A 20990-nucleotide genomic window follows, 5' to 3' on the forward strand; every position below is an offset into this window, starting at 1 on the left:
ACAAAACAGAAATAGACTCAGACATAGAAAACAAATTTATGGTTACCAAAGCGGAAGGGGGAGAGGGATAAATTGGGAGTATGGGATTAACAGATGCACACTACCATATATCAAATAGAGAAACAAAAAGGTTTTACTGTATAGCACAGGGAACTATACTCAGTATCTTGTACTAAATTATAATGGAAATATATTTTTATATAATATTTATTTATATATAAAATATATATTTAAAAAATTCTTTTGGTGTTTTATTTATATATATATATATATATATATCCAAATCACTTTACTATATACCTGAAACTAACACAATATTAGAAATCAACTATACTTCAATTTAAAAACTGTATCCATTTTTTTTTTTTTTTTTTTTTTTTTTTTAAATTTTTGTGGTACGTGGGCCTCTCACTGCTGTGGCCTCTCCCGTTGCAGAGCACAGGCTCCGGACGCGCAGGCCCAGCGGCCATGGCTCACGGGCCCAGCCGCTGCGCGGCACGTGGGATCCTCCTGGACCGGGGCACGAACCCGTGTCCCCTGCATCGGCAGGCGGACCCTCAACCACTGCGCCACCAGGGAAGCCCCAAAACTGTATCCATTTTAATTGTTATATTTATAGACATAAAGTTGTTCATGTTCCCTTTTTGCTCTTTTTAACATCTGTAGAATCTGTAGTAATGTCACCTCTCTCAGTCCTGATACCAATAATTCTTTCTTTTTTCCAAGACAATCTGACTAGAAGATTATCAATTTTATTGATCATCTCAAAGAACAAGCTTTTGGTTTCACTGGTTTCTCTGGTTTTCTGTTATTTGATTAATCCCTGCTCTTGCTTTTATTATTTCCATTCTTTTGCTTACTTTGGTTTCAATTTGCTTTTTTCATGTGTCTTAAGGTGGTGCTTAGATCATTGATTGGACCTTTCTTTTCTAATATAAGCATGTACATATTTCTCCTTTACCACTGCTTTAGCTACATCCCACAAATTTTGATATACTGTATTTTAATTTTCATTCATTCTGTTGAAAATACTTTCTAATTTTCCTTATGATTCTTCTTTGACATATGTGTTTTTTTAAAGAAGTGTGTCATTTAGTTTCCAAATATGTGGAGATTTTCCAGATATCTTTCTGTTATCTGTTTTGAATTTAATTCCATTGTGGTTAGAGATTATACTTTTTAATTATTTGAATTATTTTAACTTTATTGATTCTTGTTTTATAGCACAGAATATGGTTTATCTTGGTCAATATTTAGGATGGTGGTCTCTTTTGCTGTTGAATAGAGTGTTCTATTAACATCAATTAGGTCAAGTTGGTTGATAGTATTGTTCAAGTCTTCTATATCATTTCTGATTTTCTACCTATTTATTCAAACTTATTATCAGAGGAGTATTGAAATCTTCAGCTATAATTCTGCATTTGTATATTTCTCCTTCCAGTTCTGTTCTGTCTTTTGTTTCATGTATTTAGAAGTGCTATTATTAAGTGATAAACGTTTAGGATTATTTTGTCCTCTTGATGCTTTCCCCCTTTATCATTATGAAATCCCTCTTTATCCATGATAATGCTTTTTGCTCTGAAGTCTATTTGTCTTATATTTATATAGCCATTTTCTTTGATTCATGTTAGCATGGCATATTATTTCCCTAATATTTTACTTTTAATTAATTTATTTATTTATATTTGAAGTTGGTTTCTTGTGGGTAGCCTATAATTGGATCTTGCTTTTTTATCCAGTTTGCCAATTTCTGCCTTTGTTGTGTATTATGGGCTTGTTCCATTCTGGCTGTTGGGAATATGAACTATGCCTAGCCCTGTGTGAACTCCAGAAATTGTCCCAACTCTCCTTTCTAGTGGTTTTCCCCCCAACTTTGGGTAGTTCCTTCACACACAGGTGGTGATAAGTACTCAGCTGAAGAATCAAGGGGAGCCTTCTGCAGTCTCCTTTCTGGTGCTCTGTCCTGTAGATTCTAGCCAACTTGGCCTCCCCAAGCTCTCAACTTCAGCAAGCCTGCCAGGCTCTGAGTTCCCTCTTACTGCGCAGCAGCCTGGAAACTTTTTCCAAAAAGTAAGCTAGGGCAATCATAACAATTGCCTCATTTCTTCACTTCTCTCAGGGATCGTTCTCTTGCACTGCCTGTTCACCATGTCTGAAAACCATTGTTTCATATATTTTTCAGTTTTTTTCGAAGTTGTTTAAGGCAGGAGGGTAAATCCACCCCTGGAAGATTTGCCAGATTTGCCAGACCTTGCCAAAACTCAGCAAGGCAAGACTCTCAGTTAAATCTGAATCTCAGAACAACAACAAATACTGTTTATCATAACCCATACTTATAGTATAATTATATCTGAAATTCAAATTTAATGGGGCTTCTTGGATTTTATCTGGCAACCTTAATCTCTATTAATTCATCATGTCCAAAGCAGAAGTCCCCATAGACTCTTTTAGGTGCTGGAGCTGTATACTTGTTTGGAAATCCACTCACTTCAGTGTGAAATATTTACTAAACTCCTACACTGTGCTCATCAGAATGAGAATGATTTAGGGAGAGATCTCCAGGAGGAGATATCAAATTGACAGAGAAGACAAAATAAGCATATATGAGACTAATAAATTCTCAGATGACCTAAAATACTAGGCATGAATGCCACAGGAATTCAGAAGAGTTAAAGACCAAAATGAACTGAAGTAGCCAGAAAATCCAGGAGACATGGTTAGCAAGAAAAAGTGAAGGTTGAAAGAACGGTATTCAGGCACTGGAGGGACAGTAATGCTCAGCCTGCCTAAAGATGTAAGACGCTGATGCAGGACTTAGATTGGTATCCTTCTGAACAATGAAGAAAATAACCTGAACAAAAAGATACTATGGAAGAGCCATCATAAACAAAGTTAGCTGGTACCAGGGCCTCTGAGAATAGCTGTTCAGTTTGTTCACTGCACAAGGGGAACCGGGTGGGAAGATAGGTGAGGACTGAAATCTACACTGTTTTAATTTCCAAGATAGGAGTCTCAGTGCTGGGGCTCATCTAGTCAGAGGAAAGGATGCTTTTTCTAATTTTAAGGTTGTTGTGGGCATCTGAGCCTCTGGGTGGGAGCTTTGGTACCTTCCTTCTAAGTAGTCACAGTATAATTACCTCCGGACATCTGATCGAGATGGTTCAGTGTGAGAGCCACTATGGGGAGAGGTAGGTGGAGATGTTTGAAGGTGCGTCATCTCTGAACCGTGAGCATTTCTTTCCTGGGCTACTAGGGAAAAAAGAGTGGAAAGGAAAAGCATGAAATTTCTTACTATGGTTGGAGGGAACAGAGTAGTTTAGTGACACGGAGCTAATAGGGCTGCAGATGAATATTTTGATAGGACCCTTTGGGAGTTCAACAGAAGCCCCAGTGGTCTGTATATTAACAGAAAGCCAACCAATGAAGAATGGCCCTGCGGGTGGGAGAGAGATGGATTGGCGATTTGGGGTTAGCAGACGCAAACCACTATATATAGAATGGATAAACAGAGTCCTACTGTATAGCACAGGGAACTATAGTCAATATCCTGTGAGAAACTGTAATGGAAAAGAATTTTTTAAAAGAATGTATATATACGTATAACTGAATAACTTTGTTGTACAACAGAAATTAACACAACATTGTAAATCAATGTACTTCAATTTAAAAAAAAAGGAATGGCCACCATAAATCCGGGGCTGTGAACTCAAAGGCCTCCTGGGGCAGGAAGATAATAGGCTTGTGGAGAACCTTTCTAACAGATACCTGACAATCTTTTTTCTCTGGAAAGTCTTTCAGGAGAAGCTGCAAATCTAGATTTTTAAGGAAAACTCTCTTGCATTTCAATTGTTGGCATAATTCAAAAAAGTGTAAGCCCTCCCCCCCCACACACACAGGTACACCTCACAATACACAGTGTGGACTTACACTGTTCTAACCAAATAACACACATCTGCAGGCATGAATGCTACTCGTGTGCCTTCTCAGTTTTAAAGCAGTATTTCCAAGCCCTGATCATTCTACACACAGTTACATATCTCCTGGGGGTTCCCCCAAAAGAAAGAGAAATGGAAGAGGGAGGAAGAGGAGAACCAAGGCAAATACTACCCAATTTGGCAAGATGGATGAATGTGAGTATTTTGGAAGACATGAACCAAAACAGCTTCTTTCTCTCCCCTCTGATTCATCAGCTTGATTTTAAAAGAATTAAGCAACCAGATGCAGACTTAACTGGTTGAAGCAATAGTTTTGTATTTAGTTTTGCCCCGCAAATTTCAGACTAGTATACCTCTTTGGAGATCTGGAGATTATGAGAGTTGTTATAACAAATCTTTGTAGAAAAAAACCTGTATCCCACCTTCACCAGCTTGGAATTCCTTGCTACAAGCAAAACAAGAAACAAACAAACAAAAAAATCTTTGGGCTTCCATGGTGGCGCAGTGGTTGAGAATCTGCTTGCCAATGTAGGGGACACGGGTTCGTGCCCCGGTCCGGAAAAATCCCACGTGCCGCGGAGCAGCTGGGCCCGTGAGCCATGGCCGCTGAGTCTGCGCATCCGGAGCCTGTGCTCTGCCATGGGAGAGGCCACGACAGTGAGAGCCCCGCGTACCACCAAAAAAAAAAAAAATCTCTAAAGCAAATAACCACCTGTAATAAATATTTGATTTCTGAAAAACTGTCACGAGAAGGGAATAGCACTTTTTTTCTTCCATATGTAGAAATTACCAACAACTGTGCCGTCCAAAACCAGTCTCAACTAAAGGAAACTAAACTAAATTAGATGTCTCCACGGAAGGTGAACCTCCATCTGTAGCTACACTGGGTGTGAAAATAATGAACTAAATCTTAAAAATGAAGGATTGCTATCTTTTTTTCTCTTAAGAAATGTTTGACTTTGCAAATCACCGCTGCTGCGCTGCAATAAACGTATATCTTGTCTGTTTGGCTACTGCCTGCATTTATCTGTCTGTGTCAACTACCGAGTTCCTTCCTAGTTTTACGTTATATTAGAACAATGGGGGTGGGGAGTCTGAGGCACAATTAAGAACACAGTCTTTAATGGAAAAGTGCTATTTTAAGGACAGCCAATCCTATTACCTAAATCTTTCCAGTTGGTCAAGTTGTAAAGGTTTTCTCTTCCCTCGCCAATTTGAAGGCTAGAACATTAAAGAAGCACTAGAGGGCACTATTCTCACAGGGAAACCAACTCACAGAGCGACTAAAGATGGAGGCTTCTTCTGAATTTATCTATAACAGTTCCTTTCACATTGAAACAAGACAAGTATTATTCTCTAGGCTTTTGTCATCTGTGACTGAATAACGGCCCTGTCCCTGAGACATCACAGAGTTTACAGAATTGATAAACTAGACCTACCCACTTGCTCTACGGCAAGTGTGTTGGAGGGTACTTTACACCAGGATGGATGTATAGGGGAGCAGCAGTGATGTGAACAATAATACTTAGGTCAACGAATGGTGGGGCTTTATTCATGGCTTGGCTTAACCTGAATACCTGAATGGTGACACCGTCAGGTTCGTGCCCAGGTGAGATCTGAGTCAGGAATTTGGTCAGTTTAGATAAAAATCATTGTTTGCACTTTATTTACTTGGGTTTTTCAAATTTATCCAGAGTAGTACTGCCAAGAGATCAGGAATCTCTTGCCTTTCCATAACATTCACCATGTTACCCACCAAAAAACACGTTATCTAAGTAAATATGGCGTACTTGCTATACAAATTCACCTTCAGGACAAATTCTTTGGCTGTCCCTTCCAGAAAAGGTGCTACTTTTAAGTTCTCTCTTTATGGAAATTCTAGAGCCACTACTGCCTATTTGTTGGTTCACTGGTTTTTCCAGAGAACTTTCCCTAATAATCCAATTACTTGTCATATAAAGGCAAGGCCTCTGCATTCACTTCCTCATTTGCTACAAGGGGTCGAAAAATCCACAGGGAAATTCGGGTGGTAGTCATCTTTATCAAGTGTTGCTATGACATCAAAGGTTAATTAATAAAAATAATGTTCGTTCTCATAAATACTAAGATCCCTGGTAATGTACCAAAGAGCTAGCTAGCTATTCAAACTCCCTTTTAGATGGCGTTCAGTCTGTAGATTCAGGGCAGAGAAGCTTGTCACGATTGGCTGTATCGGCAGCAGCCAGTTAACCAGATGTAACGTGAGACTCTGACATGATTGCATAGTGGTAACTTGTACTATAAGTGTATTGTCCTCTCTCACACACCCTGTAATAATGCCCCCATTGTAAACAAGACGTCTGGCTTAACTGGGATATCCTCTAAAAATATTTAAACTAAAACAGAAGCTGACATCATAGGGGAAGGCTGTATTCCCTGTGTTTGGATTTCTAACTTCCTATGCCATTCCCAGAGAAAGCCACTCTGTGTTGCTTAATAATGACAACAATGGATTACATACAGTGGTTGGCAAAAGGAGAAAAAATGATTAGATCATCCAGGCAACTCATCTTTCCAGCCAAGGGCCGAATCCCCAGATAGGGAATCTAACACTTTATTTAAGGCAAAGGGCCAAGTAGTAAGCGCTACACTGACTTCGTTGTGCTGTCTTCTCTGGCAATACTGACAGAGCACCAAATCTGTTTTAGTTGGCTGCGCTCAGGCTCTACTTAATTCCTTAAATGGGAGCTTCCAACACAGTGCTGCTCTTTTCTTTGGAGATAACCAATGGAGTAAATGGTATCTGGTGAAAGGTAATTAACTCTTGTAAATGATGCCTGTGCAAAACTCAAGGTCAGGTTACTGCAGAGAACACCTTTACAGGACAAGGCCAAGAAGGGGAAAAGTCCTCGAGGGCCCTCGCGTCTGCAGAGGCTTTCACCTTTTCTGTGTACTGTATTGTGTAAATTCTGGCTCAGAAAGGGCTATTGTTTCAGGCTTATTTATTCACCTGATTGAATTTATTCAATAGCACAGCTGAAATGCTTGATTTCTCATCCCTAGGCTTTGCTCTTTTTAAGAACTGGAGAGTCTACCTCGTTCCTGAGTGTATTTTCATCTTACAATCAAATGTTGAATACCTATATGGCTAATTCAAATTCTCAAAGTGCATTTTATAATATCTGGAGGTGGGAGGCTAGGACTATCCAGATTGGCTGTCAGATTCCTACTCCAATTTGGTCTTTGTTGTGAAGAACATAGTCATCTCAACCCAGCAATGCTTTATTCCTCAGAATCACCCATGTTTTCAGACTCATGGTGGGACCCAGGATGGCCAATCAGGGCACTCAATCTCTCTAACTCTCTCTCTTCAGGATCATGAATGGTAAGGACCATGTAAGCCTGGAACTTTCAGTGGCTTCCTCCCCTGTCTATGGAAGGTGTTAGTCAACAAAGCCAACATATGTCTCTGGATCTAGTTGTATCTAAAGCCCTGGACCCTTGGACTCCTTGGCTAAGCTAGGAAATGAATACTCCTTTTGTTCCCTTAAGCAACTTGGAGTTGAATTTCTATTAGAAGCAATGTGATTGATAGAATATCAAAATAGTACCACACTATGGACTAGAAATAAGGACGGAGAGCCCCAGAAAGAGAACAAGAGACTGACAGTAGATTGTTTATAAATAAGCTGTCTTCAAACTTACAGGGAGTATGACTTACTTCACAGTGAACTTGCTGAATTGGTTGAAGTTTTGCCGAGTTACATCTGTTATGTTTTAACATTTCATGGAGGACTGAGGAAGTGCCCGCACACTGGGAAAAGAGCCAACATAAAATGATTGTGTAATAAAAGGGAAAAAGGTTTAGTTCTAAAAATTAAAGACCTGTAAGCTCAACTTTTATAGCAAGGGAAAAAATTGCCACAGTGAATAATGTGAATAGAATAAGATACTGACTTTACATGAACTACATTTTCCCCAGACCAACCTAGTATTTTAATCTATTGACAAATAATAGGTAAATTATATGTGTGTGTCAGAGTTGGGACCAGTGGTGCAGAGTACACAGCCAAGCTGAGAAGCCATGACAAGGCTGGTCTCCAGGTGGGAGTAAGGGGGGTTGGAGACCACAGCTAGGGACATACTTTGTACCAGGGTATAAAACCAAGGGGGTTGAGCTAATCTAAGATGTTGTGCCTTTTTCTGTTCCTTCAAAAACTGAATTTCCAACCACAGACCAACGAGGATGGTTTTGTTCCTTTGAGACACTTTGCCCATCATTCAAAGAGCTGTCCGTGGATGACTGCTTTGTGCGGTACTATTTATTTATTCATTCTTCATTTATTTATTCATTCATTCATTCACTCATTCACCAAACACTTATCAAATGCCTTGTTTTTGCAAGGCACCTTATGAGATGTAAAGAAAATAAAAATCATGAACAGCTCGTTACGTTTTTCCCCAACGGGAACAGCTTCATTGGGGAACGTTTTGATTATGATCTAATCAGTACTGACTTTTCTATTTAAAAAATTATCAAAGTAATTGTAAAGTGGCCAAGAATAACAATTAAGATGTAACTAAGTCCTTAAGTACTTTTAAGATTTGGTGTAAACTAGGACAAGAATTCAAAAAAACAGTTCTTAAAACAGCGTTTTAAATTATGACTTTGCTTCATTTTGACTTTTTAAACTTACTGTTTAGAGTATCATTCCAGCCTTGTCTATAGATCCTAGATTTCTGACTTTTTTTCTTACTGTTTTATAGTTTCTATGTATTGCAAACCAGTGCCCTGCTCTTACCAACTAAAAGTGCCGTTTTATCTGTAACTTTGTTTTTGTCATGGTCAGAAGTAAAAGGAACATAAAACAAAACATATGGAAAAAAGATTATGTCAGTCTTTTCACTGTTTGCGTCTATTTTTACTTTCCTCGTAAATTAGTAAAATGTTTTTCTTGAAAGCATGTTTCTACATCACCCCCACGTTCTGTGGCTTTCTATTATTGTACATGTTCTTTTGTAAAATAGCTCATTAAATAAGCTTCATTTAAAAATCTCTGACAAGCTTCTATGTCTTAAATGAACTCTCACTTTTCACTTATGAACTTAATGTAAAACATCCAATTTGAATAGATTTTAGGCACTTACTAAATAATTTTCTTATACCTGTATACAGATGTCTCTACAAGATGAGTCAGTGGGTGGTTTATTTATTCATTATTAATTCAGTAAGTTACTGAGAACCAACACTGAACAATGACCTGCAATAGGTTAAAGCCAGGTGAGACACCAACCTGTAAAAGACTTGTCCTTGCCATCAAATTTGACCCCAATTGCTGAAAGAGACAAATCATAGTATTGAACATAAATACCTCAATACAAGGTGATCTGTGATGCATATTAGTTCATTTGAACAAACTAAGGAAGACTGAGTAGAGAAGATGGACCCTAGTTGGAGTTAGGGTCCTTGATAAGGACTGGGAGAAGATACTGTAAGTGATGAGAAAGGCGTCAGTAAAGGCCAAGTAGACAGGAAAACAGTTCCCCAAACAGAGTTTGGGGAAGGAGCAGACGCTTCATACTGGCAAACAGAAGTGGGTAAAGCTAGCGAGCAGTGAAAGAGCCGTGGTGTTTTGCATGTCAGGCTTATGAGTTTGGAGTATTTCTAGGGCCCAGTTGGCCTCCCCTGACTTCTCAGCCACTCCAAGCCATCCTCAAAATTGTCGCCAAAGTGATCTTTTTATAATATGCAGTTAACATATAACTCCTCTGTTGAAGATTTCTCAGTGGATTTTAGAGGGGTGTGGTTGCATAAGCCCACTCAAGTATGGGCTTCTATGACACTATTCACAACTCAGCACCAAGAGTTACATAACCTTATGATAAAAATAATTTTGTAAATACTGAATTTCACACAATTTTTTACTTAAAAGGAGTTGTGTGCATTACCCAAGTAGGGGAAATAGTATTATCTCATTTAGTCTTAAAAATCATCCCTGCGGGCTTCCCTGGTGGCGCAGTGGTTGAGAGTCCGCCTGCCGATGCAGGGGACACGGGTTCGTGCCCCGGTCCGGGAAGATCCCACATGCCGCGGAGCGGCTGGGCCCGTGAGCCATGGCCGCTGAGCCTGCGCGTCCGGAGCCTGTGCTCCGCAACGGGAGAGGCCACAACAGTGAGAGGCCCGCGTACCGCAAAAAAAAAAAAAAAAAAAAAAAAAAAAAAAAAAAAAAAAAAAATCATCCCTGCAAGATTATTATAGATGAGGAGAACCAATACTGAATAATGAACTGTAATAGGTTAAAGCCAGGTGAGATATCAACTTGCATTAGACTCATCAGGAGAGTCACAGTGGTGAAGTAATTTACGCAAGGCCAAACAGCAGGAAAGTGGCCAAGTTGAGATTTTAACCCAGCTCTGATGCCAATTCCTCTGCACACACAGATTCAAAAGTCATCTTCAGAGCTGGCAGAGTAGAATTTGTGAATGACAGTTCCAAGACATAGAAGCAGAGAGGTACAAGGACCTAGACTCGTCTGCAATACCTTTTTCCAGGCTGCATCACTTCAAAAGAAAATTACAGATCACGGTCTTATTAAAGCAAGGAATTGTATTCGATGACTTTTCATATCTTCTCTCACCCCCTTAAGTTCATCAACATCTATTACCAGATAGCCACTTCTCCCTAAACATTTCAATTTCAAGAGCTGAGCTGAAACAGTGAGGAGTTCTTTCACATTTTGAAGAAAATGTCTTTTACAGTGATAGGTGCCGATTTCCCCAAACACTGAAAGCAAACTTCAAATGCCATTTCCACTGCTGCCTCTTTCAAAAATGAGTAACAGCAACAAAACTCAATAAAATGTGCCTCTAGCCTGCTTGAAGTTTAAGCCAGATCTGCGTTTGGTTTCCCAGGCCAAAGTGGGAGATGCTGTGAGCTAAGTTACAAGCCCTTCACAGCTCTGAAGAACAATGGAACAGAGAGCTTCAAGATAAAAACCATGCATTTAATAGAAAACAGCTCCAGCTGGTGCTTGGTTACTAACTAGGTATTCTGCTTCTAACATGCTTTGGACAAGCACAGGAAACCCCACTAGGTGTGAATGGAAAGATGTTTTCCCTTGCAGGAGCAAAAAGAGTGGCATCTGATGGGATTAGGGTCACCGTGATTCTGGACACCATCAAAAGCCAGGGTTTTTAGGGGTTCTCTTTTTTATAGCTTCACAGGGAGCCCTTCCCTTTCCCAGGAATCCTCTCCAGAGGGAGAGGCTGTGGAGAATTTTCCTGAATGTAATGAATGTCAGCACATTCCCAGCTAGACCACGCGTTCCATTCTTATCAAATGAAACTGACCTCTCTGCCCCAGCTTGTTCTTCTTGTTCATCACTATGATTAATTTCAAGTTCTCAGTGATGCAGGTTTCTAGATGAATTGCACAGGCCACTTCAGATGGCAACTATGTACCTCTAGAATCCCCTCGCCCTTATGGAGGTCATGCACTAGCTTACAAGAATGAGGATTTTAAAAATAGTTGGCTTACACTCAAATCTGCATCCTACGAAATGCTCTGCCCAGACTAGCCTCTATCCTGCCAGTTGGCAGAGATCTGTCCCTTCCTACTCATTTTCCATCTAATACCATGTGTCTCAAGTGGGAGTCATGACCAAAATGAAAATGTTTAGCACATAATTCAAGATTTTAAGTATTTTTTTTCAGCCAATGGAAGCAAACAGGATTCATGAGAGGCCTTGAATTGACATTCAGTAGGCCCCTGAACCATGCTTAGCCACTAGAGACTTTCAAGTTAATTGCCCTGATACATGTTACTGAGCTTCCTCTAGTGAACAAAAGTCTTGTTCCATTTGCCATCACTGTCAAAGGGAAAAAAGTATACAAAATAAAAACTGGTCAGAAATAGCTCTTTGAGGGACTTCCCTGGTGGTCCAATGGGTAAGATGCTGTGCTCCCAAGGCAGGGGCCAGGGTTTGATCCTTGGATGGGGAACTAGATCCCGCACGCATGCCACAACTAAGAGGTCCGCATGCTGCAGCGAAAATCCCACGTGCTGCAACTAAGACCCGGCGCAGCCAAAATAAATGAATAAATAAATATTTTTTTAAAAAAGAAAAGCAATTCCTCTTTGCATGTACATTTCCACATCAGAATGATTGTTTCAACATTGATTGAATTCATATTTCTGCCCCCCAAGCTTAGTTAGAGGTTTTAAGTTTCAGGTCATGGAGAATGAGTTAATTCACATTTCCATCTTCTCCCTTTTCAAGATTGTCTTCTTATTGGGGCACTTTCTTAGGATTCAAAATAAAAAGGAAAGAAATTGTTCTTTTGTACATCTAGGTAGTCCAAATACCCACATGGACAAATGGCTTCTTCTCCCCACCTGCTTTTCTTTGCTTCCCAGAACTGTCATCTCCAGAAACTTTGGGGAAAGTCTCTTTGGAGCATCCAGAGGATCTGTGTATGTAAATGCAGATGAATACAAGACATTGCAATGCAGGAGCAGAGTCTGTGGGTATAGAATCATACACACAACTGCCTCTGCACGTAGCAATGCCCTGGCTCTCAAATTATTGCTCACTGATTACTACAATCCCCCAGACTCAGTGATAACACCTCACAAGTGCCTTCTGGGAAATCGGAGACAGACAAAAGAGCCCTTTTCTTTGAGGAGCTCATGGGCTAATGGGGAAGGGAGAAGCTTTCGAATAAGCTAACACTGCCTGGAGAAGGTGAAAGACAACACTGAGGCGAATTTTGAGCTAGGTTTTGAAGGCTGAGTAGAAGCTTGCCAAAAACAAAAGAGAAGGCCAAGGGAACTGCGTTTACAAGGGCGAGGGCCCAGGCAGCTGTGAGACCTGGAGGGAGTAGACGTTGCAGATGAGGCAAAGCAGGTTGGACCGGATCAGGGAAGCCTGTCGTCTCATAAACCAGAGGATGAGGTGGTGTGATTAGCAACAGAGTTGGGGATAGACTGGGGTGGGAGGATTCCAGAGGGAGAGACGAGAGGTGAGGTTTTTGCCCTTAGTCTTAGCAAGTGCTGATGGAGCCTGGGACTAAGGCAGTGACAGCAGGATAAGAGAAAACAAAAAGGCATATTTCAAACACATTTTTCGAGATGGAAATGACAAGATTGGATGTGGATGAGAAGTTCATAGAGGTTTCTAGTTTGGGGAACTAGGCTAATGGTGTTAGTTCTAAAGGAGGTTTCTCTTTCTTCCTCTCTCTCTCTCTCTTTCTCTCTCTCTGCCTGTTTCTCTCTCTTATTCTCTTTCTCTTCCTCTGTCCTTTCTGTCTTTCTCTGTGACGCTCCATCTCTGTGTCTCTTGCTCTCTCGCTTGGTTAGCTTCTGCCTACACATCAGCTCCATTGTCCTCTCTCTAAGGACCAACTTCACCATCCACATATGCTCTGCTCCCTGGTCACCTCATATGACGAGTGCCTTTGACTTTCCATAACGTTTGTTCAATCCCATGAAATTCTGTCCCTTTCCATTCCAAGCTCATTATAAAATTTCCTCCATGTTTCTTTATTCAAATTTCCAGTAAGATCTAATTAGGCAAGTTCTTCTTTCTGTGCTAGTTGAGAGAGTCATTTATCCTGGATGCCTCTCAGAGTCAGCTGAGGGCTTTTAAAAAATATCCATGCATGGGCCCATCCTAGACCTACTGACTCAGGATCTTTGGGGATGGAAAGCACAGCATGTGTATTTGTTTTAAAATTCCAGTGGTGATACTGATGCACAAATAGGACTGAAACTACTGCCATAGGTGACAAGTCATACATTGTAGTTCATGGTGAAGATCTTGGGTCAGGTGCTCCTAATTATTACAGTTTCATCTGAGGAGGGGAAAAATAGGGTGGAGAGGAGCAGGGTGTACAAAACATGACCACCCCAGGGCTCTGAGTAGCGAGATCCTCTTACAACAGGCTATGGTCATACAGGCACCGTGAGATGTATTTGTTACAATAGTCTTGTGAGGGCTAAAATGTTAAAGCATACATTTACAGGGCCTTCTCATGGGTTCCATGGTAGATTGCAGAGGAGGCTGCCTCTAATCTAGATGGGAGGAGTAAGGGGAAAGCTCCCTGGAGAGGTGACACCTGAGCTGAACCTTGGGGGAGCATTAATGATTTGTCTGGTAAAGAAGATGAGAAACAGGACCACAGGCAGATGAGAACAGCATATTCAAAGCACAGAAGGAGATTTGGGGGCAGGATGGCATGATGAGATCACACTTTAGGCATCTTCTGCCCCCCTTTCCCAAATCCATATAAGAAAACTCTTTAACTTCTTTATTCTGAAAGTGATTTAAGTGTCTGCCAGAACTTGAAAGGATGTTCAAGACCGAATAGGGTGAACTGTAGGGGATGGTGAGAGGTAAGACTGGAGAGGTATGCAGAGGCTTGGTCGTGAAGTTTCATGGTCAGTTTATTAGAATAGTAGTTACTATTTATTAAGCAACTACATTCCAGGTACTTTTTGTGCATTATTTCATTTAACCCTCACAGAATCCAGAAAGTCAGCATTATTATACTCATGTTATACACAAGGAAACAGAGGCTCACATAGCTTAAGTTTACTTGTCACAGTAAGAAAGCTAGAAAATGGCAGCGCTAGATTTTGAACCTCATCATTCAAGTTCTCAGCCTTAACATCTTTTTAAAAAAGAGATATGGGAACATATGTATATGTATAACTGATCCACTTTGTTATAAAGCAGAAACTAACACACCATTGTAAAGCAATTATACTCCAATAAAGATGTTTAAAAAAAAGGCAGGAGGGTGGGAGAATGCTATATTTGGAAATGAGAAAAAAAAGAAAAAATATATTTATGTGGCTTAAGATATTGCGTTTTTTGTTTTTTTTTTTTTTTTTTTTTTTTTTTTTGCGGTATGCGGGCCTCTCACTGTTGTGGCCTCTCCCGTTGTGGAGCACAGGCTCCAGACGCGCAGGCCTAGCGGCCATGGCTCACGGGCTTAGTTGCTCCGCGGCATGTGGGATCTTCCCGGACCAGGGCACGAACCCGTGACCCCTGCATCGGCAGGCGGATTCTCAACCACTGCGCCACCAGGGAAGCCCAGATATTGCGTATTGGGGTCATTTCGGGACTCAAGTGCTTTAAAGTATTCATAATCATATCTGTAGAGGTAAACGTTAAATATTTTGTATCCTATATTTTTGTTTCAAACATTTTAGCAATAAAAAGAATATTTTAATTAAACAGAACCTGGTGTGGATGTCCAGAATGTAAAGTAAATGAAACGAGAGTCTCTCAGGGTGTGTCTTGGAGGTGGGAGGTTGACCAGGTGTCAGTATCCTCCGGTCTCTCCTCTCAACCATTTTCCCAAAACTCAGGAACTCTATGGTTCTAGTCTACGGTCCCAAATGATTTTTAGAATCCTAAACATTTGTCTACCTACCGCTCAAGCAAATGAATCCAGGAAATAGACAAATGCCATGTGTAGGTGACAGAGGTGTCTCTTTGCCAAGGTGGAATGCTGTGGCCATGAGCAGGGCCCTGGCCACCGGTGGACCCACTCCTGTGTTGTCATGGGTAATCCTATGTCCTAGAGGAGGGTAGAACCAATCACAGACCTGGTTTTAATGCCCACCACCAGGGCAGCTGCCTCCTGACGGAGGTCCTGACTTTGGTCCTCAGGGCCACAGAAGCAAACAGTGAGGTTATACCTTATTTTGGATGTGAGATTGCCAAAACTGTTCTTGGTAAAGTTCCCAATTAGTCATATCAAACGATAAAGTCACCCAGGGATAATGCCCCATCTCGGGTTCTCTTTGCTTGTTTTAGGATTCTTTCCAAGGCAGAGGCAGAAAGCATCACGAAGTAATTCACACCTGTCCAAACATAAATTATTTTATTGTCAGCACAAACCACCCTTAAATCCCTGCTCCTCTTGGGAAGCAAGGAAGGTTTTAGCACAGCACACTGTGGTGACCAGTGGCCTGGTTTGCTGGGATGGAAGAGTCTCTGAGGAAGTGGGATTTTTAGTACTAAAGCCGAGGGAGTCCTAGGAAAACCAAAATGAATTGGTCACCTTACCACCACCCAACACATCACAAAAGTTTAGGGTGTTAACTGGCCACACTTAGGACCTGATGTCTTGGAGTTCACAGAGTATGAATCACTTTCATGTACTTTAAACGTACTACTTAACAACTAAGTCAAAGCATTGATGTTGCAAACTCATACAGTCATCGTCTCAATGCAAAGAAACAACTTTATAATCCAATTAAATATGCTTGAATATTCACTTACTGCTTGTAATGGTTAATTTTATATGTCCACTTGGTTAGGTCATGGTACCCAGATATTTGCTCAAACATTATTTCATGAAGGTATTTTTTAGATCAGATTAACATTTAAATCAGTAGACTTTGAGTGATGCAGACTACCCGCCAGACAGTGAGTGGGCCTCATCCAATCAGTTGAAGGATTTAATTTTTAAAAAGACAGATGTCCTCTGAGGAAGATTGAATTCTGCCAGCAGACTGCATTTGGACTCAATTGCTACTCTTACCTGAGTCTTCAGCCTGCCAGCCTACCCTGCAGATCTTGGACTTTTATTTCCACAGTTGTGTTGTGTGATCCAGTTCCTTAAAATGAATCTCTCTCTCTCTCTGTGTGTGTGTGTGTGTGTGTGCATCTGTGTCTCTCTGTGTGTGTGTCTCTCTCTGTCTCTCTGTCTCTGTGTGTGTTGTGTCTCTCGCTCTCTGTGTTTCTCTCTCTCTCTCACACACACATGCACACATGTCCTATTGGTTCTGTTTCTTTTTTTTTTTTTTTGCAGTACACGAGCCTCTCACTGTTGTGGCCTCTCCCGTTGCGGAGCACAGGCTCCGGACGCGCAAGCTCTGCAGCCATGGCTCACGGGCCCAGCCGCTCCACGGCATGTGGGATCTTCCCAGACCAGGGCACGAACCCACGTCCCCTACATCGGCAGGCGGACTCTCAACCACTGCGCCACCAGGGAAGCCCTGGTTCGGTTTCTTGAAGAACCCTATTATATTGCTAATACACAATTTAAGTCCTTCCTTCCAAATAACCAGTTTTACAATTACCAGGAATAATAAATAAAAGTCTTTACTAGAGACGAATATCCCAGTAAAGTTGTTTGTTTGGGCCTTAAAAATTTAGAGGGAATTTCCAGCATTGCCTTAGAATTCTGCAGTAACTATTTTTCATTCCATAAATATTTATTAAGTCTTCCTATAGTTCATCACATCCTTGTGTAATTTGAATACAAAACTAATTTACTATGTGAGCAGAAACTATGGGGGCAGTGGGTAGGGTGATCCTTTATAGATGCCCAATTTAGTTCATTGAGTATTGACTTGTCACATAGACTGGATTTTTTTGCTTCTTTAGGTTCATTGTCTTTACTTTCTGAGTCTCAAGTACAGCCCATTTCATGGTCCCCTGAACCTCAATCCAGTGATTATCAGTGTAGAGAGTTTAATGACAAAGTCCTAGTCTTCTTTTCTCTTCCTCTTCAATTCAGATTTAAACAAACTGATATGTAACTATGCTCCTCTCAGAATCTCCCCAGATTGCTTTTGTGTTTTTTTCTGAGAAGTTTAAGTTTTCTTCCTTTTACCCTATACTGCTGTTGTACGTGTATAGTGTACGTACACACACACACACACACACCCCATTTGAGGTTTTATTTAACACAAACAAAACGTGCAAAAGTCTTCTCATTTTCTTCATTCCACACCTTGGTTCTGAGGTGGCTGATCTAGTTGACAGGAGGTCTGTTCTTTCCTTGATGACTCTGCATTTCTTTGTGGAAAATTGCTGGGCAAGCCTCAGCCTTGCTGAACATGAAGCACACTTTAGATTTTCAGCCAATTCGTACCCTCAGGGCAGCATGTGCTGGCTCTTCTTGCTGTTCCAAGAACCAGTGTTGGAATCAAGAACTGGCTCTGGAATCACTCCTCCCCTGACCTCGTCCCCTCCCCCATCCCAGGGCTTCCCTTTATCAAGACTTACTGTTTGGACTGGTTTCATAGAAACACCTTGATTCTTCCCTTGATGATGAGAAGCATCATGACAGGGTCTGAGAAGTGAGTATGATGCTGGTAACATGGCAGTTGTCCCTTCACAGGTATGACCCCTCCCTCGGGCTACTCAGACCTGATATCCTGACTTTATTATCCTTATGATAATAAGAAGTTCTTTCTTTTCCTGAAAGGGGGAATGCAATCCAGTCCTTCGGTCAGTTGTAATCTCTTAAAAGGCTTAAAGAAGGTTAACAAACCAAGCTACAGCCCTTGCTGCTGCAGCCAATCCGTGGGCAGCACTGACACTCATCATTCGTCCCCTGACCACCCATTCTAGATTTTCCTTACCCTTGACCAACATTTTGGTCTGGTTTGGTTGCTTGCCTGGTATGGTGACACAGACATTCATTTCTGAAGTGTTTCAGCCCTTAGTTGCCTTATTCTTATCAAATCATTTTTGATGAATTGCCCTTTAATAGATATTATTGGACACAGATGAGCCAAGAGAAGTCCCAGTGAATCCCCTGGGTTCTAGACATATTCCTCTCCGTACCAGCAACCCTCTCTCTTCAAGGGAATCATCATCAATCATGCCTGCCAGTATCGTAACTCTTTTTTTGCCTACTGGTTCACTGGCATGCGGAGCCCAAAGAGGTCAGGTGGTAGTTTTAGCCCTCGATTCAGTGGAACCCCTGGCCAAAGAGTTCCCACCCGGGGAGGTAGAACACCTTAATTTAGCAGAGACTGAGTCTGTGGTCATGAGAAGCTCAAATTCTGCAGGTGGGTCACTTGGAGTTATGGTGGAACAGGGCCAATGCTATATCATATAGGACATCTACCTATCTAATCAATCACACCATGAAGGACAGCACCTCAGCCCTACAAGCTGTTGTCCCTTTTCTGATACCTTAGCTGAGATTTCCAAAGGCCATTCCACTCTTCTATCAAGCTAGCTGCTTCTGAGTGATAGAATGCATTTTAAGAGTAGTGAATTACACAGTCATGAGCCTGTTGTTGTACTTTCTTTGTTATAAAATAAGTGCTTAACTCTGAGGAAAGGTCACATGTATAAAGTTAGTAGATTCAGAGCTATGTGGGTCCTTAGATGGTGGTGTTAGCACAGGTACTGTGGGCAGGGAGGGCAAATCCATCTCCAAAGTATCAATTTAGGCAAGTATGAATCACTACTCTCTTTAAGGTAGAAGGGGTCTGATGTAATTGACCTGCCACCAGCTGGCTGACAGGTCTTCCCAAGACTGAGGCCATATCAAAGGCTCAGTGTCAGTCTCTGATCCTGGCAAGTAGGGAATTCAGTAGCGGCAGGAGCTAGCCTCAGCCTTCTTGACAGGGAGTCCATGTCTTTTTGATCCATGCTTAGTTTCCATTCTTGCCACATCGGTTTCATGACCCCATTGCATAAGCACTGGATGACGCAGTAAGGAGCTGACTAACATTGTCTGTTGAGAGCTTGGTATGAGATTGCTGTTCTCTGGTACATATTAGTACGTGATAACAGATCTGCGTGCATTTTGTTCACTCCCATCAGTCTGTGTACGTGCATTTTTGGTAGACGTCCTTGTCTCGTGTCTTGTTCCGTCTAAGTACTGGCCATTCAATCAAATCACTTCCCAGGCTTCCCTGGTGGCGCAGTGGTTGAGAGCCCGCCTGCCGATGCAGGGGACACGGGTTCGTGCCCCCGTCCGGGAAGATCCCACATGTCGTGGAGCGGCTGGGCCCATGAGCCATGGCCACGGAGCCTGCGCATCTGGAGCCTGCGCTCCGCAACGGGAGAGGCCACAGCAGTGAGAGGAAATCACCTCCCACTGCTCAGGAGTCGGTATACATCCTTTCCTCAAGCCACTTCTCCTTCAATATGAAATGGATAACCAATGTATTGCCCTTAACTCTGCCCAATGGAAGGATTTCTCTTACCCACTTTCCTTCAGGGTCAGTTTTGAGCAGCAGCTCACCCCTGGCCGGAACCAACATATTACACTATCCCTTTTGTGAACCAGGCCCAAGTCCTTTCTCCCTCTGACAGGTGCCATAGGGAACCCCTGATGATGCCATAGATGTAGATTGAAGGACAGGTACTAGTACAGCAGAGTTAGGGAAAACGAGTCTAGGCCACCCGCCTCTGTAATTTACTCAGGTGTCCTGGACTGACTTCAGTCTAATCCTGAATGTACCTCTTCTATTTTGTCATGCATTGCTGTCATCTCCACCAGGCCCTGTGATTTGGTGGATCTGATAGCACTCAGCTCATGATGAGCAGCTGTGTTTCACAGTCACTTCGTGTTCCCTAATGAGGACTAAATTTTTATTTGGGACGAGCATCATGTTATTTTTCCGAATAGGGAGTTGTTCTCTGCCACAAAAGATGAAACTGTGCTCCAGAATCACGAGGGTCTGTGCTATAATTCTTCTAATGAGACTTTTCAGAGATTCTACACAGTATTCTCACCCACAGATACATTTAGAACCTTCCAGCCAGGTGAGTCACATGGCTCAAGTGGCAGAGCAGCCCTCACTGCAGCCTGGGCTGGTTGCACATCCCTTTTGCCTCTGGGCCACTTTTGAAACTGGGCCTTCTTTATAGAGAGCTGGTAGCTAAAGTGAGGGTGAGAACACAACGTTCTGGCTGGCTGTCTATCCATCTCACTCCTAAGATGGTCATGATCCATTACCCATCATCACCAGCGATCCCTGTGGACCAAAGCACCCTCTGTGGCCAGGCTGTTCTGAGATGTTACCGTGATTATCAACCTGAAGGCAGTGGGGCAGATCTTGAGGAGAGCAAGGCTTCAGAAGTGATCATTACACTGTTCAGGACAAGTAGAAGTTTTTCTCCTCTGGGGAGGGAGAAGGGGCCATTTCTTCCTGCCAGGAAGGAGGGGCAGGGACATTTGGACATTCACGATGATCAGGCTTGTTCACTCAAATGTCCCCATTCTAGGTCTCAGGTTATTACTCTTCCTCTCCAGACCCTCACTTTGACATAGGAGCACGTTGGGTGGTGCATTTTGTCTACTTTGAAC

The 20990-nt window shown here is 41.9% G+C and overlaps 1 protein-coding gene across 1 annotated transcript in view; it reads left to right on the forward strand.

Moving 5' to 3' along the window:
- Positions 1–3156: 3156 nt before the first annotated feature.
- The window catches only part of LOC131750416 (transmembrane protein 216-like), a 61839-nt gene continuing 44005 nt past the window's right edge, over positions 3157–20990 (forward strand). Inside the window, exons 1-2 of the mRNA XM_059052870.2 lie at positions 3157–3188; positions 20310–20446. Of these exons, the coding sequence (XP_058908853.1) occupies positions 3157–3188; positions 20310–20446 (169 nt within the window). The remainder of the gene's footprint in view (positions 3189–20309; positions 20447–20990) is intronic.

The sequence above is a fragment of the Kogia breviceps genome, chromosome 2 (genome assembly GCF_026419965.1).
Source record: "Kogia breviceps isolate mKogBre1 chromosome 2, mKogBre1 haplotype 1, whole genome shotgun sequence".
NCBI lineage: Eukaryota > Metazoa > Chordata > Mammalia > Artiodactyla > Physeteridae > Kogia > Kogia breviceps.